The sequence below is a fragment of the Haliaeetus albicilla genome, chromosome 10, assembly GCF_947461875.1.
Source record: "Haliaeetus albicilla chromosome 10, bHalAlb1.1, whole genome shotgun sequence".
NCBI lineage: Eukaryota > Metazoa > Chordata > Aves > Accipitriformes > Accipitridae > Haliaeetus > Haliaeetus albicilla.
In genome coordinates this window covers 43,120,332-43,138,499 of record NC_091492.1, presented here as the reverse complement: position 1 = coordinate 43,138,499, position 18,168 = coordinate 43,120,332, and the positions used below count along the sequence as shown (strand labels likewise).

General features: G+C 53.5%; 2 protein-coding genes across 3 annotated transcripts in view; both read right to left on the bottom strand.

Moving 5' to 3' along the window:
* The window catches only part of OSBP2 (oxysterol binding protein 2), a 124,878-nt gene extending 122,336 nt beyond the window's left edge, over positions 1-2,542 (bottom strand). For both annotated transcript variants that reach the window (XM_069795435.1, XM_069795436.1), the window contains exon 1: positions 2,185-2,542. In XM_069795435.1, coding sequence (XP_069651536.1) covers positions 2,185-2,462 — 278 coding nt within the window. In that variant the 5' untranslated portion in view covers positions 2,463-2,542. The remainder of the gene's footprint in view (positions 1-2,184) is intronic.
* A 1,564-nt stretch (positions 2,543-4,106) lies between these two features.
* On the bottom strand, positions 4,107-10,507 carry IQCD (IQ motif containing D). Its single transcript, XM_069795434.1, has 5 exons — positions 10,449-10,507; positions 8,877-9,700; positions 7,375-7,608; positions 5,608-5,679; positions 4,107-4,409 (listed from the first exon to the last, which is right to left on the bottom strand). Exons 2-5 carry the CDS (start codon positions 9,567-9,569, stop codon positions 4,125-4,127), a joined length of 1,284 nt encoding a protein of 427 aa, XP_069651535.1. The 5' UTR covers positions 9,570-9,700; positions 10,449-10,507; the 3' UTR covers positions 4,107-4,124.
* Between the last annotated feature and the right edge of the window lie 7,661 nt (positions 10,508-18,168).

Below are 18,168 nucleotides of genomic sequence, written 5' to 3'. Positions count from 1 at the left end.
CTTACAGAATAGCAAGAGACCTTCTTAGAAGTTATTTCTTAAATTCTCTGCATAGAAGTCAAACAAGCAGCTGTCCGCATGTTGCCCAGCAGTCTGCTCACACAGAGAAGGTCAATGAAAATGCACCGCCTGATACCTGGCGCTTCCTTGCTCCTGTCAGTTAGCTAGAAGTAGTATTAAAATAAAAATGCCAGTTTACCCCAGACTGTCTCACAGGAGCGCGATGCGATGAGCAATTGGAGCTGACACTTGATGGATTGGCATGGCTGTTACTTAAGAGCATTGGTTTTGAAGAGTATCATGGAGGCTTTTTTCCATTTAAGAAAAACTTTACCACGTGTTCTGTACTATATTTTTGTACTCCTGACTCACAACCAAATTAACTCAGTTCTCATCAAGCCCAATGATGAAAAGAAGGCACAAAAAACCTTCAGCATGAATTTTCCCAAGCAGCTGCTGCAGGTCTGCACTGGCTGAAAGCTCCACAAAGTAATACAGTTTCAACTCCTTCACGTGCTGCTCAATTTCCTTGGGTGTTTTTGTTTGTTGTTTCAGCCTAAAATAGATCAAATTGTCTTAAAATAAACCCACTTGTTCCGATCTAAAATAATTGTTGAAGAAAACCACTCGTTTGCCTATGACAGATTTGGCACCAATACAGAAAAAAAATACCCTGACATGGCTACAAGTGGAGCATTAAACTTCAACAACCTTTTCAAGCCACATAGCTCTGCTGGTCCAGATCTGAACTAGAGTTAAAGAGCATAAGCATACCAGAAAGGATTACAAGTAAATTAGCTGAATTACTGAGAGGTAACTACATTCTCACAGGGGTGTTCATTACAGAGCATTTTTGTTTGGTTTGAGTTTGGGGGGGGGGGGTTTAAACAACTCCAAGTAGATAAACACACCATTGAACTTCTGACCTGTTACCTGGCACAGTCCAACCCCAGGACCCAGGTTCCAAATCTCTCTTTAGAGCTGGAGGAGTTTATATTAACACCTGACAGTGAGCTGAAGCTCAGGGATCTCCTTCGGGCTACAAGTCATCAGCTGTAGCTGAGAAGATGAACTTTGTGTGAGGAGAAAAAACAGCTTTTGCCTGGCCTTTAAAGAGAAGTCCTCACTCACAGGGTTTGGGACTTTAAAGATGTACTATTTTATAAAGCTCTAACTATCTTTAATATCTGGTACCCTCTCCATGTTCTCACATACTGCCAACACATACTCCACAATACTGAAGGTGACAGAGCACTTGGCTTCCCGGTGACAAGAATAAACATGACCCTTCCTAAAGGATAAAAACACCAAAATCCTACAACACCCTACGCCCGTATTTTTACCACTCAACTGATACAAGAAACACAAGAGAACCTACTAAAACAACATCGCTTTGTATCAAACCTCGCAGCCTCCCGTCCCCGTGTCCGATACCCTCCTCACGGAACCTACAGCCTGCCTGTACAAAAACCATCACGTTAGACAGCAAAGCAAGCCAGGCAAGACTTTTGAGTCACCGCTAAGTGCTATAACTTCCTTCCTTCCTCCAATAACACAGCCTCCTGCCCCGGCTGCCTCCCGGAGCACATCCCAGGCCATCCTTTCCCCTCGGACACAGCTGCCGCAGCGCTTGCATTTACAGGCACAGCTACTGCAATTATTTGCAGCCTCTAGTCTCCTGCCTGGCAATAAAAAACAAAACGGGAAAGGTGCAGCAGCAAGTTACAAAAGCAAATCAATTTTAGGCGAGAATGGTTTTTCGGTTTGAGGTTTGGGGGTTTTTTTGGTTGGAAGGCTTATGATTTTGGCTTTAAGGGTAGTTGTAGCAGCTGTAGCTGCTGCAGCGGGAGACGGAGGGATGGGAGATCAACGGGCCAGCTCCTCTCCACGGCACTGAGATCAAAACCCGAGTTTTGCTTTAAAAAGGGGGGGGGGGGACACCACCAAAAACACCCAACTCGGTTCCCAAACCGAAGGGATTTTCGTTCCGAAAAAGCGCAGCCCCCGCGGGGTGCTCCCCTCCGGCCAGCCGCGGCTCGTCCCTCCCGACACCTGAGGCACCTGCCCGGGCCTGGCGGGGCTGACACCGGTGTACCCGGCCCGGGCAGCCGAAGGACACCGCACCCGCCGCAGCGGGCCCGGCCCGGTACCGACCCGTTCCCCCCCGCCCCTCGTCTCCGGTACCTGTAGTAGCTGAGGAGCCCGTTGCTGAGCACGAACCAGCGGCGCTGGTAGCCCTTCAGGTAGTTGGTCCACTTGAAGAGCCAGCCCTTGTAGGTGTCAGAGCCCGGGGCGGCGGGCGGTCCCCCCGCCGGTCCCCCGCCGCCCCGTCCCCCCGGCTCGGCGCTCATGGCCGGCAGCTCCTGGCAAGCCAAGCAAGGGACGGCGCTGAGGAGAGAGACCAACCCGCGGGTGCTGCCGTTGCCGCCACCGCCGCCGCAGAGCGCGGCCGCCTTCCCCATAGACCCCGCGGAAGCGGCGCGGCCCGTCCCGACGGCTCCGCTCCCGCCGCCCCGCTCCGCTCCGCCGGGCACCGGCGCGGGGAGGGGGGGGCGGCACCGCCCCCCACGTGACTGTGCGGGGGGGCGGGGGCGGAGAGGCACGTGAGGCGGCGGCGCGGCGCGGGCGCCCCCTGGCGGCGGGGTGGGAAAAGCCCACGGCCCCCCCCGCCATTTTGATACGCCACCCCCCCCGCCGCCATTTCGCGACCCCGCCGACACGGGGGATATCGTGACTTTACTGCGCCGAGCCCTCCTTTTACAGACGGGCTGCGAGGGCGACCGAGCGGTCAGTGCTTTGGCGGAGCATCGGAGAAAGCTCTGGAGAGCGGGGGGGGGCTTATGCGGCCCAGAGGAGCCCCGTGGCCCACCACGGTTCTTGTGCCGTCACTTCAACAAAAACACTGAAAAAAAACCACTCTTAAAGCTGTTTTAAGAAAAGGATGACCTGGGGAAGAATGCAAACCAGCAAGAAAACGTGGAAAACCTACAAGATCGCTACGTGAGCGTGTGTGGGGCAGAGGGGCCAGCACGAGGGGCGGCAGTGCCGGGCCGGGGGAAGGTGCTGTCAGAGCTCACATAAAAATCCTTCTTCTTGGTGCCGCCTGCCTCGCCAGGAGGAAAAGCCCTGTCCCCTTCGCCTGCTCCCCCCCCCCCCACCAGCCCACGGTCCTGTTTTTTATGATCTGGGTCATGTCTGAGGGGGATCCCTCTCCACAGCGAGCCCAGCAAAGCGCCACAGGGACCTGTGGCAGATGCTGCCCTGCCAGGCATCCCCACGTCCACCCAGGCCCCTTCCCTTCATGTATCCCCCCACACACTCTCCCAGTCCCGGTGGTGGGGGGGGATCACCTTTCTCTGATCTCTCTAATCTGCTTTGATCCTCCCCGATCGCATTACTGCTCGCCCATCGCCTGCACGTGCGCCTCTGCCTGCTCGCTTGTGGCAGTCCCACCAGCACAGGCAGCCCAAACCGAGAGCTCCTGCCAGCCTTTGCCAGGGTCTCGCAGGGGCCTCGTGGGTACAGACGGTGAACGTGACCTTGGGACCAACCATCTCCGTCTTGTGTGACAGCTGGGCCGTGACACAGAGCAGGAAGGCTGGGCTGCTGCGCTGGAAGGGGGAGCGGGAGGGGTGGCACGAGGCCCATGGGGAACCCCACAGCACTTAAAGGGTTCCAGCAGGCTGGCGGCAAGCAGCGAGACAAGGTCTCGTGAACAAGCGCCGTCAGCACAGAGTGGCCAGTTTGAGGCTGAGCAGGGAGATGCAGGGCTGGGGCTGGCCATGAAGTGAGCAGCAGCGGGCTGAGGTGTGGGTGAAGGGGCTCCCCCAGCCCCTGACACCAGCCCTGGAAACCTCTCCAGTGAGCACACTTGGCTCCGAGCCTGAGGATCTGGGCTAGACATCCTCCTCCTTGCAGAGAGGTAGCAAAGCCGAACCTAAAATGGTGAGGCATGCCTTCACACCACTGCTTCAATAGATTCCAACTATGAGAGGCAGCCCCAGCCCTGGAGAGCTTGGGCAGTAATGCAAATGCTCTCTCAGATCTAATGCTTTTATCTGGAAGAGCTCAGTCCCAGTGAAGTCAGCAGCTTTGCCAGGAGGAGAGAGAATAGATTTTGTGCTTTATTTCTTAGTCTTCTTGCCCTTGCCCTTCTTCTTCTTCTTCTTCTTCCTTTTTGATTTGAAGAGGGACCGGACCAAGTAGCCTCTCCAGAAGGCCTGGATGCGGGTGGCAGCAAGGGTCATGGTGGTGAATTCCTTCAAAGCCTGCTCCTTCTTCTCCTGGCATATCCTGCGCTCCTCCTCAATCTGGGAATACTCCTGGAGAAGCACAGCACGTTTCTCCATCAGCAGGGACAGCTGGGCCTTCTCCTCGGTGTAGGCAGCATTAACATCCTCATACTCAGCCTAGTAAGACAGCAGAATCCAGGTACAGCAATTTTAGGAACATTCAGTAGCTCTTCCCTGTACATCCCTAGGTGAGGGTTCTTAAACCTATCCTGAATCCAGGCAGAACCATGACTGGGAGCTGAGCTGAGCCTTTCCAAAGGGACTCAAAAAGGAGGCATGTGCCCAGTACTCGGGGAATTTCACGAGATGCCAGGTCCTACTATCTTCATGCTCCTCTGAAAAATACTCTCATAATTCTCCCTGTGTTGCAAACAGCATCCACCCTCAGCTGGGAACTCTCACCAGGTAACGACAAAGGCAGGTCCAAGCCCCTCCTGCAGATGCTCTGTGCAAAAAGACGTATCACTGCAGTTTGGGTAAGGCTGAGCCTGAGCTAACAACTTTGTTAAGAAGCCATTTAGATGAGTGGCACTGAAGCCTAGCTGATATGCTGTACGCTGTTGAAAGCATGAGAAGAGCCAGACCGTGTCAGCTTGGAAAAGGCCAAGTACAGGTAGTTTTAATGGTGTTGCTGTACTTCCAAGCTCAGCAGCAGTTTATGGCTTTTCTAATGCCTTTGAGGAAGCCACACGGAGGTGGAAGGTTAGGAGAACCAGCAGCGTGGATGTGTGTCTGCCTTAGAAAGTTTTCCCCCAAACCTGCCATGACATGGTGCTCCAGCCACCCCGCAGACAGGAAACCAAAATAATCACATTGTTAAACATCTGACAAGGGGGGACCATTTCTTACAATTAGCAGCCAGCTTCTAGGCCCCTCCCTACCTTTTGCTTTGTTAGTTATCCAGTAGCTTTTATCCATTTCCGTAAATAGGGCAAGAACAGGAAAGCAACTAGGGCCTTCTCAGAGATGAGGTTGAGGGGTGCTGATGTGATTCTCAGCTTGTTGTGGTTAAGTTGGATGCCAAGGCAGCAGTATGCAGGCTGTTCATTTTCTTAGCACTCAGCACAACTCTCAAGGGGGACAGCAGAAACAGGAGCATGATTTGGACACCAGGTAGGGCCAACAGGATAGAGGATTGAAGCAAAAGTGAAAAACCTGTTCCCTAGCATCAGGTGGGCATGTCTGAGGTCCACTGAATCTGAAAAACTGCCCCTCACTTCCACAGCCTCCTGTGTAAGAGCCATGTGTCCATTTGGACAGGAATCTACCTGAACATATCACCTCATGGGAGAGCAAAGCACTTCAGAGTGGATACCTGTTTTTCTCCCATGTCTGTGTCATATTTCTGGATCCAGTTCACAATTTCCGTCTCTACTCTGCATTTCCTCTGAAACACAAAGCAAGATAGGTTCCTTGCAGGCACCTGAAGCCTGGTAAAAAGTAGCCCAAGTTAGAAAACAGTGTAGCTTTGAAACCCAGCATCATTATATTGAGTATAACACCTCCTCCTTGTGGCAAGCTTCCTTCAGCTGACGCATATTTTTTTTTGCCTTGGTTTAGGGATTCTCGTCGGACATTACCTGAGGCCAAAAAGGACCTTATTTGGTTTACAGCATGGAGCTGGGGGATTGAAATGTATCTGAAAGGTGCATTCTGCAGTAGGAAATGAACATGTCTGATGGTATGTGGCATGTCATCGATAAATTGGGGCAACCACCCTAAAATTGAAGCAATAGAGAACTGCTAAACATGAAAGTGGGACAGAAAGTACTCAAATGATGATACCTTTTAAAACGAAGAGATATTTCCAGCTGTAAAACAGTTTAACAGTGCTATACTGCAGTATAACCAGGTATGGGCAGTTTACCCCAAAATGCTCTATCTGTGCTCTGTGGAATCATCAAGAGAAAGATCAGCTAGAGCTCATCACAAGTGCCACACGATTTCCTGTATGACACTGACCCAGGATGTCCCAAGGGCTCCCAGGCCATCATGAGGTCAGACCTCAGCTATTTAGACCACAAGTACCATTTAGACCCTGGGCCACACAGGGCCTAGAGGATGTGCTAAGGAGGAGGAAAGGAGACCTCTGTGGTCAGTAAATCTGTCTGCCTCAGCATTAGAATGAGCTGAGCAACTCATCAACAAACACTGCAGTGGCCTGCAGCCTCAGAAGAAACTCCCCAGTAAAGCCACTCCATTAAAGGAGGTGTAAATGGGTAGATTTGGGATTTTGTACTGTGGCTCTAACTTGCACTTAATGCTTTGTCAGCGCCCAGCCCCACTGCCACTTTGCTCTACAACGGCCAATGCAAGAGTGAAAGATGCCTCATTACCAGTGTGTGCTGTCCTGCCCGTGGGAGGCCAGTGCTTGTTTGGAGTAAATACCTAGTAGGAGCAAAACGAGGGGGAAAAATGCTCTTTTTCCAGTTCCATATTCTCTGTGCTCTGTGTCAGCAGCATGTTCTGCTCAGGACAGAGCTGTTGATACAGAGGCCTGAGCCTGCCTGCTGCTCCTATTTCCTCCTTCTGTATCTGCTCAGCACTGTGATAAATCACATTTCCCCCTCATTCAACTCAACCCGACTACTTGGCTTGTGTCTTCAGCAAAGTGCCAGACAGAGTAGGAACTGCTTAGCTTCCAGATCAGCTGCGCTCAACCTTGAATACTACAAGGAACTCTAAAAGATGGCTTTATATAAAATTTGCTCTGCTTACCCTACACCAAATCCCTTGTTTCTTAACATATGCCTTGCCTAGTAGCCTTGCTGCTCTGCACTCTGACTAGACCACAGCCTCTCTAGCACGTGGTATCACAGTGCTGTGTAGAGGTTTTCAGAGCTAAGTCAGCGGGCAGGAGGAGGACCTGTGAGCAGGCTACTTCCCTGCTGTCGCTGCAGGGTTGCTTTCCGCTGGAATCAGCAGAGCATGAGGACAGAGCAGGTACACTGTGACAAACAGCATGTGCATCCTGCCAGGAACTAGCAGGAACCAAGTAATTACTTGCAGCAGCCAGCAGCCAGACCTGACAGCACTACAAAAGGTTTTAAATCTCCTGTTCTAGAGCTCTCCTCCCATTTACCTTTCTGAGAGCCAGCTCTGATGCTCGATGCTCCAGTACAAGTGCATTGAGTTGTGCTCCTAGCTGCTGAATGTCCTGCTGTAGCCTGGCACACCTGGCCTGGGAGGCTTGCAGCTCTTCTTTTTGCTGTTTTTCTCCTTCCTGCTTGATCTGCTGGATGCCAGCCTTGCAGACTTTGGCCAGATCTTGCATGCTGGTTTTGAGGTCTTTGATCACATTGTCCTTCTTGTGAATCTAGACCCAGAAAACAAGAGAAAGAAATACCATCGAGAAATGCCAGTGAGGCATAAAGTGGGCAGGAGAAGTAAGGCACCCTTGCAAAGGTGCAGGAGACCTAAGAAGACACCCTGCTGATCTGGTAGCAACAAGGACCTGCCACTGCTGGTTCAGGAAACAGAGTTAGATTTACACAAGGTGCTTTGGAAACCTTCCCCCACTGCTCCTCTGGGAATCTGTTAATAAAGGTAGAGAATGAACAAACCATACCGAGACCCACTGGCACTGCCGTAGGAGGAAAAGCCAAAATCAGAGCCACTGGAGTGAGCCTCGTGGTTCCCTCAAGCTTTGGATTAGGCTCAGAGTGACTGTCTGGGGGATGCAGCTCAGCGTGCTGCCTGTGAAAGAAATCCTCAGCTGGGACCAGTGAAACAGATTTATTCATGATGCCCTGGACAAGCTGCCAAATTGCACATAAAAATCTCAAGTGTCTCGATTCACGGATCTCCAAGGAGCGGAGCAAATGGGGAAAGCAGGCCCTTGTCTCCGTTAGCACCATTCAGTGTAGCAAGCACATGACAAAACCTTCCCCCCGACCCCTCTTGCAGGAAGGAGAAAGAAAAGCATATGTAGAAAACAAAGGATTGATTGTCAGGCGTTCAGGGGCTTAGATGCTGGCACAGCCCACGGACTCACAGAAAGAGCCTGGGAAATTCCCATTCGTTTATCTGTACCTCAGTTGCCTTCACTGAAAAAACGAAGAATTCGTATAATCACATATTAATCATAAATGCTCTAAGGCAGCTAGTATTACAGAGTTGGAAGTCACAGAAATGTTAGTTTTAAGCAAGAGTGAAGACAGAGCAGATATTAAAAATGGATTTTAATCAGGGCAATCTCTCCCCGGAATGACTTTTCATCATTTCATCAGCAGTGAACGAAGTCTTGCGCTGGCAGCTGGCACCATAGCCCTGCCAAAACACTACCGCAGCAATTTGTGCCTGTCCTGCAGCTCCTTTTTAAACTCAGTGACTTGTGGCATTCAAGTTGGCCAATGAGAACAGGTTCAAAACATGCCAAATTCAAGTTTAAAAATATCAAGCATGCAATAAGCATTTTTCATTATATTTTACAATTAAAATAGTGTCTTTAAATACAGGATCTGGTTTAGAAATCATTTCTGGCACTTCCTTTTTCGTAACTGCAAGAAAGGGATCGTTTTTTAGCTTACCAAAGTTTTGCTTCAGTAACACTTTGTTGGAAAACATATTCCCACAATATCATACCTCCTCCTCTCGAGTCCGGATTGCTGCTGCCAGTTCTGCCTGTAAAGCTGTGATTGCTTCAGCGTTTTTCTTAATCTGGAGGGAGATGTCTTCCATGAACTTAATCTTTTCTTCTTCTTCCATGGGACTAGTCAGGAGTCGCTCAAGCATGAAATTCCTGAACTCCCCAAAGGCTTTGATAAACAGTTCAGCTGGTGACTCTCTCGCCCGGGCTTCATATTTCAGAGCCTGGCAAAGCAAAGGGTTGGCCAGTAAGAGTCTCAGGACATTTCTAACAGAACATTTCAGACGTTGCTCTAGCAAGCAGAGACAGCCCCGTTGTTCCTCAGCTCTCGTGGTGTCCTCTTCTTCCCAGCTGGCAAGCAGGTGCTCCATTTCGTTTGAAAGCTTTTGGTGCTCGATCAAGTTGTTTGTGATCTCAGGTCCCAACATATCAGCAAACCTGTCCAGAGAGTCAATAATACATGGGATCAAACTGCTCATTTCCAGCTTGGCAATTGTCTCATCCAAGATGGTTATGATTCTTTCCGTCTCCATGCTATCAGGTTTTAACTGACATGGATCTAATGCCTTCATGGCATCTAAAGTGATCATTGCCTTCTCTGGAGTTGCCAAGCCCTTCACCAAGGGCTTCTTTCTTTGCTTCACATCCTGAAGTGATACTCGGAATATGGCTGGATCCCCTGCTGCCATGGCTTCAGTTAAACACTTGTGAGTTGAGTGTTTTGAGGTCTAGAAAGGACACGACACCTCTTACTCAGTCAAAGAACATCAAGGTCTCTCTGCTGCTGCTGTCACATATTCTTCTCACTTGGATTTTATCTCTAAAAGGAAAGCATGGTGACAGCATTAGAGAAACAACGTAATTTGGGAAAACCTGGGCGTTTCAGATTACTCCAGAGTTCTCCCTGGGTCTGTGCACAGGGTCAGGACATGGGGTCGTGCATCAGAACCCATCTCTATCCAAGAGAGGCTGTCGAACACCCACGGGAAGGGAGGAGAGTAATGGACTCCTGACTTTGAAGGGTGGTGGGGTGGGGAGAAAGCTCCCAACTGCTTCTGAGTAGCAGCTGAGGCGGAGAAGCATGCATTGCAGCTCTGCAATCCCTAGAGGTGTGTGGAGAGGGGCCACCTTGGAGGGAAGCGCAGGGCTGCCGGTGTGAAACATGCACCTCCATCCTTCCAGGTCTGGCTCTGCCAGAGGTGGGAGAGGGGATCTGGGTGCCTGGAGGGGCTGCGCTGACGGGACGAGGGCAAGAGGAGGGGGCAGTGAGGGGGCAGCTGTGGGGGGGAGGCTGACAGGGAGTGAAGGGTCCCCTCGGTGTGGGGCTGGGGGCACCAGGGGAACCCAGGGATCCCCCGGTTATGGGAGAGTCAGCGCTCGGGGTGTAGATTCCCGGTGGGGAGGACCCCCCGGGTGAGGGTCAGGAGGATCCGGGGAGGCGTCTGAGGAGAGGCCCGAGGCCTGGAGGGACAGCGGCCCAGGGGCGGATCCCGGGGGGTCGGGTGTATCTCAGGGATCGGCTCCCGGGGGCTGTCGGTCCCAGGCTGCCTCCAGTCCCTGCAGCTCACTCGGTCCCGGTCCTGGTCCCGGTCCCGGTCCCGGTCCCGGTCCCGCTCTCCACCGGTCCCGGTCCCGCTCTCCACCGCCCCCGGCCCCGCTCTCCACCGCCCCCGGCCCGGACACCGGGCCCAGTCGGCCGCCGTAAGAGTCCTCCGGTTGCTAGGCAACCCAGACGGGGGTGGGGCCTCTCCGACAGCCTATGGCGATACAGCGTTTGCCCCGCCCCGTGCGGCCCCCAACACCTCAGCGTCGCCGATCGTTTGATGGGCAGCGCGGCTGTCCAATGAGACGTCCCGTGGGCGGTGAGCTGCCGTGAGGGGCGTGGGGAGCCATCTCGCTGGCCGAGGGCCCGGAGAAGGGAGCGGCGGGGAGCTGAGAGCCGGGAGGAGGGAATTGGCGGCTGTGGAGAGGGAAAGGATCCCGCTCTGTTTTTCTGACAGCTGTATAGTAGAGAAGAGGCGTCCCGAGCAGTGTCTGCTCACAGCAGCGTTCCCTCGGGGCTCCCCAGCAATGCATTCCTGAGAGTCCTAAATACAAGCCGAAAAATAAACTTTATACCCCCTGACATCAAGCATGTCCCAGGCCCTGGCCAGTTGTAAAAGAGCAAAAATGAAGTAGGGGGAGTGTGTCGATGAGTCGGTGTCCAGGAGCCCTGTGGGGGCTGGCTGTGCCACTGAGCATGGGGAAGGGCCTGCCAGCTGTTGGCCGGACAGACAGACAGAGGACGAGGGAATCAGACGGACAGAGGTATCGGGAGGACGAGGGAATTGGCAGCAGAGCCATCCACGGCACCCACGGGCTGTGACATGGGGCCTTTGCCAAGGAGAGCTTGCCGAAGGGCAGGCACGCTGCGCCGAAACACCCTCTGAGGACACGGCGTGTTCACGCACCTCAGGCAGGCTGGGGTTACGGGAATTCAGACCGTGTTGCAATATTAAATCAGGCAGAACAGAGAGTCTGACGAGGATTTGGAACGTCAGAACACCAGCAACAAAGAAATTACCCTAGCTCTACTATTAAAGACGACTGATTTTATAGGACTCCATTCACGGCCATAGAGATGCTAATAAACTCCAGCTGATTAAAATGCTGATGCCGCACATGCCCAATTAGCTGGTTGCCCATGAATTAGCGACGTCTGCAAAGAACATGTTGGCCCTTGAAAGCTGAGCGCGAGCCCTGCCCTCGCCCTGCTGTGCGGTCAGCGAGAAGGATGCATTTGGGGAGAGGAGGGCTTTGGTTTCCAGGAGGAACCTTGGCGAAGTGCCGAACGCCAGCCCGGGCTGCTGGTGATGCCAGCTCTGTCCTCGGGGGCAGGAACGAGGATGAAGCAGTGGCACGGCGGCTGTGGCACCCACGGGCAGCCTTGTCCCAGGTCTCGGCCAGCGCAGCGCCGCGCAGCCCTTTCCTCACGTGAGCAGTCCCTTTTATTTCTGTGCATAGCATGTCCGAGCCCGTGAATAAATCTCCAGCACTGGGGACTGTGCCCACTGGTCCAGCACATTGCTCGTTATTAATTATTTCCCTGCACAAAGCAAATTAGGGTCTGGTGATGGGAGATGCAGTGGGACTACCAGGGCCAGACTTAAGGCCTGGAACTGGTGAGGATGGATGAGAGGACACCCATGGAGGGGCCAGGCTTGCCCAGGTCTGCTGCCCCGCTGTACAGAGCAGGACCACGGGTCTGGCAGAGATGCAGGAGGAGGGCAGAGCTGCAGAGAGTGAGGAGGGAGCAGGCCTGTGTCGGCTCTGGGGTGTCAAACTGGACATATCTGGCTCATTACCTGGCTGGGGAAACAGTGCCACACATGGGCCACCTCCTGCCCTCAGCAACCCATCCAAAGCACCAATTCAAAGGCAACACCAGGATGCAGTGTGAGGCTAAGTCTGGGCTTGGGTCAAAAATGCTGCAGCCACTGGCACAAACCCTAAGCTGGTAGATATCCAGCCTGCTGTGGGTTAAAGCCTGCTTGCTCTAACTGCAAGTCTGGGACAGGCTGTCCCTCAGCCTCCAGCGAAAGCGCAGAGCTGTCCAGAAACACCTTCTCATGCTCTAATTTGGCAGATAAGATCTTGTGATCACCCATGATTTCCCAGCTGCAGGGTGATCAGGAGACATGGGATTTAAGCACAGTGGGGCTGTAAGATTACAAAGACGATATGCTGTCAGTTTTCTCTTTCCTTCACAGCAGTCATCACAGCAAAGAGAAGCAGCCCTTGAGACGTGGAGAGCTGCTGCTTTTTCTGACAGGGACTTCAGGGATGAATGCTGACCTCCATGAAAGGCTGCCACTTGCCCTGCAGACATTTTGGCAAATAAATCTGTCTTGAAAAGAATGTCTTTTTCTTTCCAAAAGCTGAAGAGTGTCTTGATTGCTTAATTTGAAATGGGTCACTGCTCTCCAAGAAATGCAGACTCCGGCTTCCTTACAGCCATGACCCAGAGATGGGATCAACTGCCTAGTGACTGTCACCAGAGTCCCCTGTGCCCCTGTGTGCATGGCTTGTCCAAAGGGACAGAAGGGTCCTTGGGATGTACAGGGAGAGAAGATGGAAATGGTGGAGCGGTGGGTCACATCCAAACATCCTCTCAAGTAGGGAAGACCCATGCAGCACTGCAGCTCCCTCCTGGATTTGGGTAGTTAGAGACATCCCAGACTTGCAGGCAGAGATGGGGGTGATGACACGTGCCCAGAGCAGCCTGACTCATCCTGCAGCTTCACACACTGCTCCAGGCCAGCAGCAGCTCTTCTGCCAGGAAGGAAACCAGGTCGATTTGGGAGCTGGATGAAACGTCACCGAACTTGCGTCAATCCCACCTCATCCAGGATGTAGAAAAACCTCGGATCCATCCTGAAACAATTCGTTGCATCCAAACCCACCAGCCTGCATCATTGCCCTGAGCCAGAGGTGCCAAAGAATCTAAACTATGTGGGCAGGGGAGTGGTGCAGGGAAGAGCATGTAAGTGCATGTCTGAGCAGGGAAGGAGAGCTGAGAGACCCTGGGTGCAGGTACAGCCCAGGCACATAGTCCCCCACTGTTTGGGTCCAGCTGTGTTCAGACACAAAGGCCTTGTGACTAAACAGCTGAACATCAAAGACCTCCCTGGTCCCATCTGAACCACTCTCCAGATGCTGAATCCCTCTCCTCTGCGGCAAAGGGAAGCAAAGCTCAGTGTGTGGGAGCAGGCAGGCTCAGTCGATCAGCTTGGAAGGCCATGATCCACCCCAACTTGGGTTTCCCCAAATAATTTCCCTGTTTCTGCCGCAACCCTGAAACAATTCGCTGCATCCAAACCCACCAGCCTGCATCATTGCCCTGAGCCAGAGGTGCCAAAGAATGGGACAAGGGAAGGGACAGCAGGGAGAGGGATGGCAAAAGAGCAGAAACACACAATGATGCCTTGCTGCAGGCTACAGTACCCCAACCTGGTGTCAGTGTAGGGACAGTCCCCTCCTGCCACCATCCTTGCTCTGGCTGCAGCCAAAGCACAGCTACAGGGTAGGCAGAAACTGCTTCATGGATGCAACGGAAAGCATCTTCTCCTGCTCCTTTGCATGCCAGGAGCTCTGAAGCTACAGACTTCATCGGTGCCCTCAGCGCTGGGCTCCATGGCTGAGCTGGAACAGGCTGTGTCCAGAGGCACGCGAGCACCTCGCAGGCTGCCACCATCCTGGCACAGAGCTCTGCATGAGGAGCTACGTCCTCAGGACGCCCTGGCAGGAGCCAGTTGCGCTGATTGCTGAGCTGCGCCAAGCCTTGCATCATGCCCTGCTGGGAATGTGGAGCTCTGGCACCACACCAAGCCCCGGGGCAATCTGTGGGGCTGACTGATCCCTGACCATGGCCCGACTGCAGCTCCAGCTTGTGTTCGCTTGTTCCTATGCCTTGCCGTCAGTGGGATGACGTGTTCCTTGTCTGTATCGTGAGCAGGTGGGAAGGAGTCTGCACTTCCCTGGCACCCAGAGCCTGTCAGAAAGGCTCAAGCGGGGCTCTGGAAACGTCATAAAACATAACAGCATCAGGCCCTTTTGCCAGTGCTTATTTCTTGGCAGAGGGAGAGGGAACATATCATCACTCTTGCTACATGCAGGATCGGCTATGACCTGCATCCCCTGGTTCCCTCGCCACCTACTTTAGGGTTGAATGTAGGTTAGGTAAAACATGACAGGGTTTCTCAAGCACCACTTTGGGGATAATAGTTCCTGTTTCTGTGGCGGCCCCCAGGCAGACGGGCCTGGAGTGGTCCTTGGTTGGGCACAGGACAGGAGACTCGTCACACTGAAGGGCACCGCTGGGATGAAGTGGTGGAGCTGCTTGACCAGGCACGGCAGCACAGCAAAACTGGCTGAGCTGGAAGAGGAGACCTGTCCAGCCTCTGGGGGAAATTTTAACAAAAAGCAAATCGTAAGGAGTGACAATTTCATAGCCATCGGTCAGAGGGGACCGCTGGAGGGCAATGGGGACAGCAGGAGCAGGCAGGGAGGTATCGCTGGCCCTGCGGCTGCATGCTTTACCCACTGCTCTCCAGACCCAGGCTGGAAGGAGCAGATCCCACCAGCACATAGTCGGCAGACCACGGATATGTGTCCTGGGGTTTGCGGACTGCCCTGCACCTTCTCACTGTACACAAAAAGGCTGTTCCACAAGGGATCCCGGTGCTTTCCAGCCTTTCTGCCCTACCTGTTACAGGATTCTCCTTCAGGAGGGGAGCTCATCTGCCTGCACAGCTCCAGCGCTGCCTGCTCCCACATGGCCAGCATCTGCTGCAGGGCAAGGTCCCACTGACTCTGCCTCTCTGCCTCTCTCCAGGAGAAGACAGGACACCCAGCCCTGTCCCCTGACTGGGGGAGATGCTGGGGAACAGGCCATGTGCTGCTACGTGCAGAACAAGAAACTTTGACCCTTTTGCCTCCTCCATGGCTTCAGGCAGGAAGACAACTCTGGTGCAGGAGTCATCTCAAAGGAGTAGCAGTATCTGCTGCTGCTGGGAACGCAGGCAGACAGCAGGCAGCAGCTAACATTTTGCTTCTTGGGCTACGTTTCCTGCTAGCCTCTTGCAGCTCTGGAGGATAATAATGATGCAGCATGCACATAAAACAAGCCCAGTGTAGCTGCAGTGCTGGTCTCCGGAGAGGCGCGCAGGAGCTGCTATTTCTTTTCAACTGCACATTCATCTCAGGGGTTTACAAAGCTTGTTCCAGGTCATTGCAAGCTCCTGTGATTTAGTGTTCAGTGAACATACACTGTTAATATTACATTTGTGGTCCAAGCTTGAGCACATGGGCAGGCAGGAGAGCTGGCTGTTAAGCTGAACGCAGGCAGTGCTGCCCAGTGATGAGGCTGAATCAAACCGCTCCCACCTGCCCTTGACACTGTCTGTACCAGGTCTTGCCTGCATGGGGCTACAGGCAAGAGTCACCTGCCTCTTTTAACACTGCCCGAGGGCATCTGTGAGCACCCTGTACAGTGTGCCAAACCCTGGATGTATCAGCTCCTTCTCTCCTTGGAGCCTCTTAGGTGAGGAAAGGGCCCAGATCTCTGCCCAGATCCCGTCTGCTTCTGCATGCTGAGATCAGAGCTGCAGGGAAGGGACAGATGGGTTATGTCTCGGTGCTGGTGTCCTGGGCTGCTTTGATAATTCATCCAATCCTGGATGGCACCTGCCCTACAGCTCTGGCTTGAGCTGCTCCCCTGGAGAAGGTGTGCACAGCCAATACTATCCCCCTCTGCTCCAAGCATTGCCTGCTCAGAGTGATGAGCGTTGCACTGACACAGCTCCGCATTCCTTCCACCTCTGGCTGAAAACACAGACCTCACCAGTCTGTGCCAAGGTGAACGGTCCTCTCCCATCCAAGGGGCAAGAGGTACCCCTCGGGACTCCCCACGGTGGAACGCTGGAGCTGGGGAGTCTTTCCTGATCAAACCAGCGTTGCCTCCACCTCCACTGTACCTAAACAGAGAAACCATTGAGTCCCTACAGTAAGGAGTCTGCTGAGGGGACAGGTGTAGTGGAATTATTGTAAGCTCTCAGCAAACTGACTTTTCAAAGGGGGGAGACGGGAGGGTTGGAGGTGCTGAGCTGGCTGTGCAAAGCAAGAAGCTTGAGAGCACCAGGCTGGAAGTGGGATGGCAGGAGAAGCGTGGCTGAAGAGGGACACTGGCTCAGCCAGCAGCACCCTCTGCAGTCAGCTGTGGGCAGCAATAAGACCGGCTCTTGGAGAGGAAAATCTGCCTGGGGGTGTCGGGGGCACTCAGATCAGTGTGTGATTTTGACTGGCATCTGCCTGCTGAGTCTGCGGCAAGTCGCAGCCTCTGGTCCCCCAGGCACATCAGCTCCTTCCTCGCTTTGCCGAGCAGGAACGCGTGTGGGGCTGGCTCAATCAGCACAGGTCCAGGAACCAGCTAACATCCACAGCCCATCATGGCAAACGGTATGGCTCCAGCAGTTCCACCGGTTTGGAGGCCACGGGGCTGGGGAGGTCGGTGAGGTGAGGGCAAACGGGGCCAGGCATCACCCCACGCCTGGTGGTCTTCGCACTGGGAATGGCTGCTGTGTGCAAGGGCTGACTCCTGCCGTGGGGATGGCGGGATGAAGGACAGCACTGAGCTGGTGAACTGGAGAAATGATGACTGGTGACTGGCTTCTCCCCGCACAGGATGGATGGCGAGGTGCTCGGAGGGGCTGAACCCCGTCCCTGTAACCTCCGCACAGAGCAGCACTGTCAGACAGAGCCCCGCAGCCCCTCTGCTTCCACGGCAAGAGCGGAGGGACATCCCCTGCTCCTGTCAGGGTGCTGCTGCATGCCAGGCACTGCTTGGGGACCCCCCCGCGCACAGGGTGGGTGCCATTTGGGAGACGGATGGATGCAGCTATTACTGTAGCAACGGGGACAAACGGCTCCTGGGCTGGCTGAACAGCAGAGCCCAGCTGAAACCACCCGATGTCGGGAGGAGGTTGATGGAGGGGGGGAACAAAGCCAAGGACTCTGAAATCAGAAAATGGGGAGGCAACAAATGAGCAGTCATTCACTGCTTCTCGTAACACAAGAACTGGGGGCACACGGTGAATTTGCCCAGATAGTAAGTATACAACTAACTAAAGGGACTGGTTTTTGACATTGCATTATTAAACGCTGAGACTTGCTGCCCCGGCATGCTGCGGAGGTCAGACACGTACAGCAGAGTCCAAAGGCCATGGAGGGCAGGTCTGCTGCTGCCCAGACTGCTGAGAGCTGGAATAGATGGGCTACAGGAGCCTGGGTGCACTTTTCGCTGGATGGCACATTTCACAGCTGACAGAGCCAAGAGCTCCAGGCAGTATTCAAACAATAGCTGAAGTGTTGCGTGGTAACACGCGAATGTCTGGACCAAATCCAGAAGCTCTCAGTTGGTTTTCAACCAGTCCTTTTCTCACAGCATCTTCGCACAAGGAAAACTCCGGGGGTGGCCAGCACAGGTCACCCCTGGGTAAAAACCTCCAGGCTCCTCTCTAAAAATGTACTGCATTATTTGCTTGTGGGCATTTCCTTGCTTTTCACCTCAACGCATCTCTTCTTGGGTTTCAGTGCTACTCAAGCCAACTGATGTAGGTAGACACCAGTCTGTCACTGCTGCCAGCATGACCAAAGGCATTTACTCTCTGTTGTGTCCAGCAACAGTCTTGGTGAGCAACAGATCCACATTTTCCTGGACAAACAAAGCAGGCAAAATATGCAGATGCAGGC

Excerpts from the sequence above, each read along its gene's own strand:
- IQCD (XM_069795434.1), bottom strand. The coding sequence starts at position 9,569 with ATGGCAGCAGGGGATCCAGCCATATTCCGAGTATCACTTCAGGATGTG. Across the intron at positions 7,609-8,876 it reads TCCGGACTCGAGAGGAGGAG|ATTCACAAGAAGGACAATGT; the intron begins GTATGATATTGT and ends TTCTGGGTCTAG. Across the intron at positions 5,680-7,374 it reads CAGAGCTGGCTCTCAGAAAG|AGGAAATGCAGAGTAGAGAC; the intron begins GTAAATGGGAGG and ends TTTGTGTTTCAG.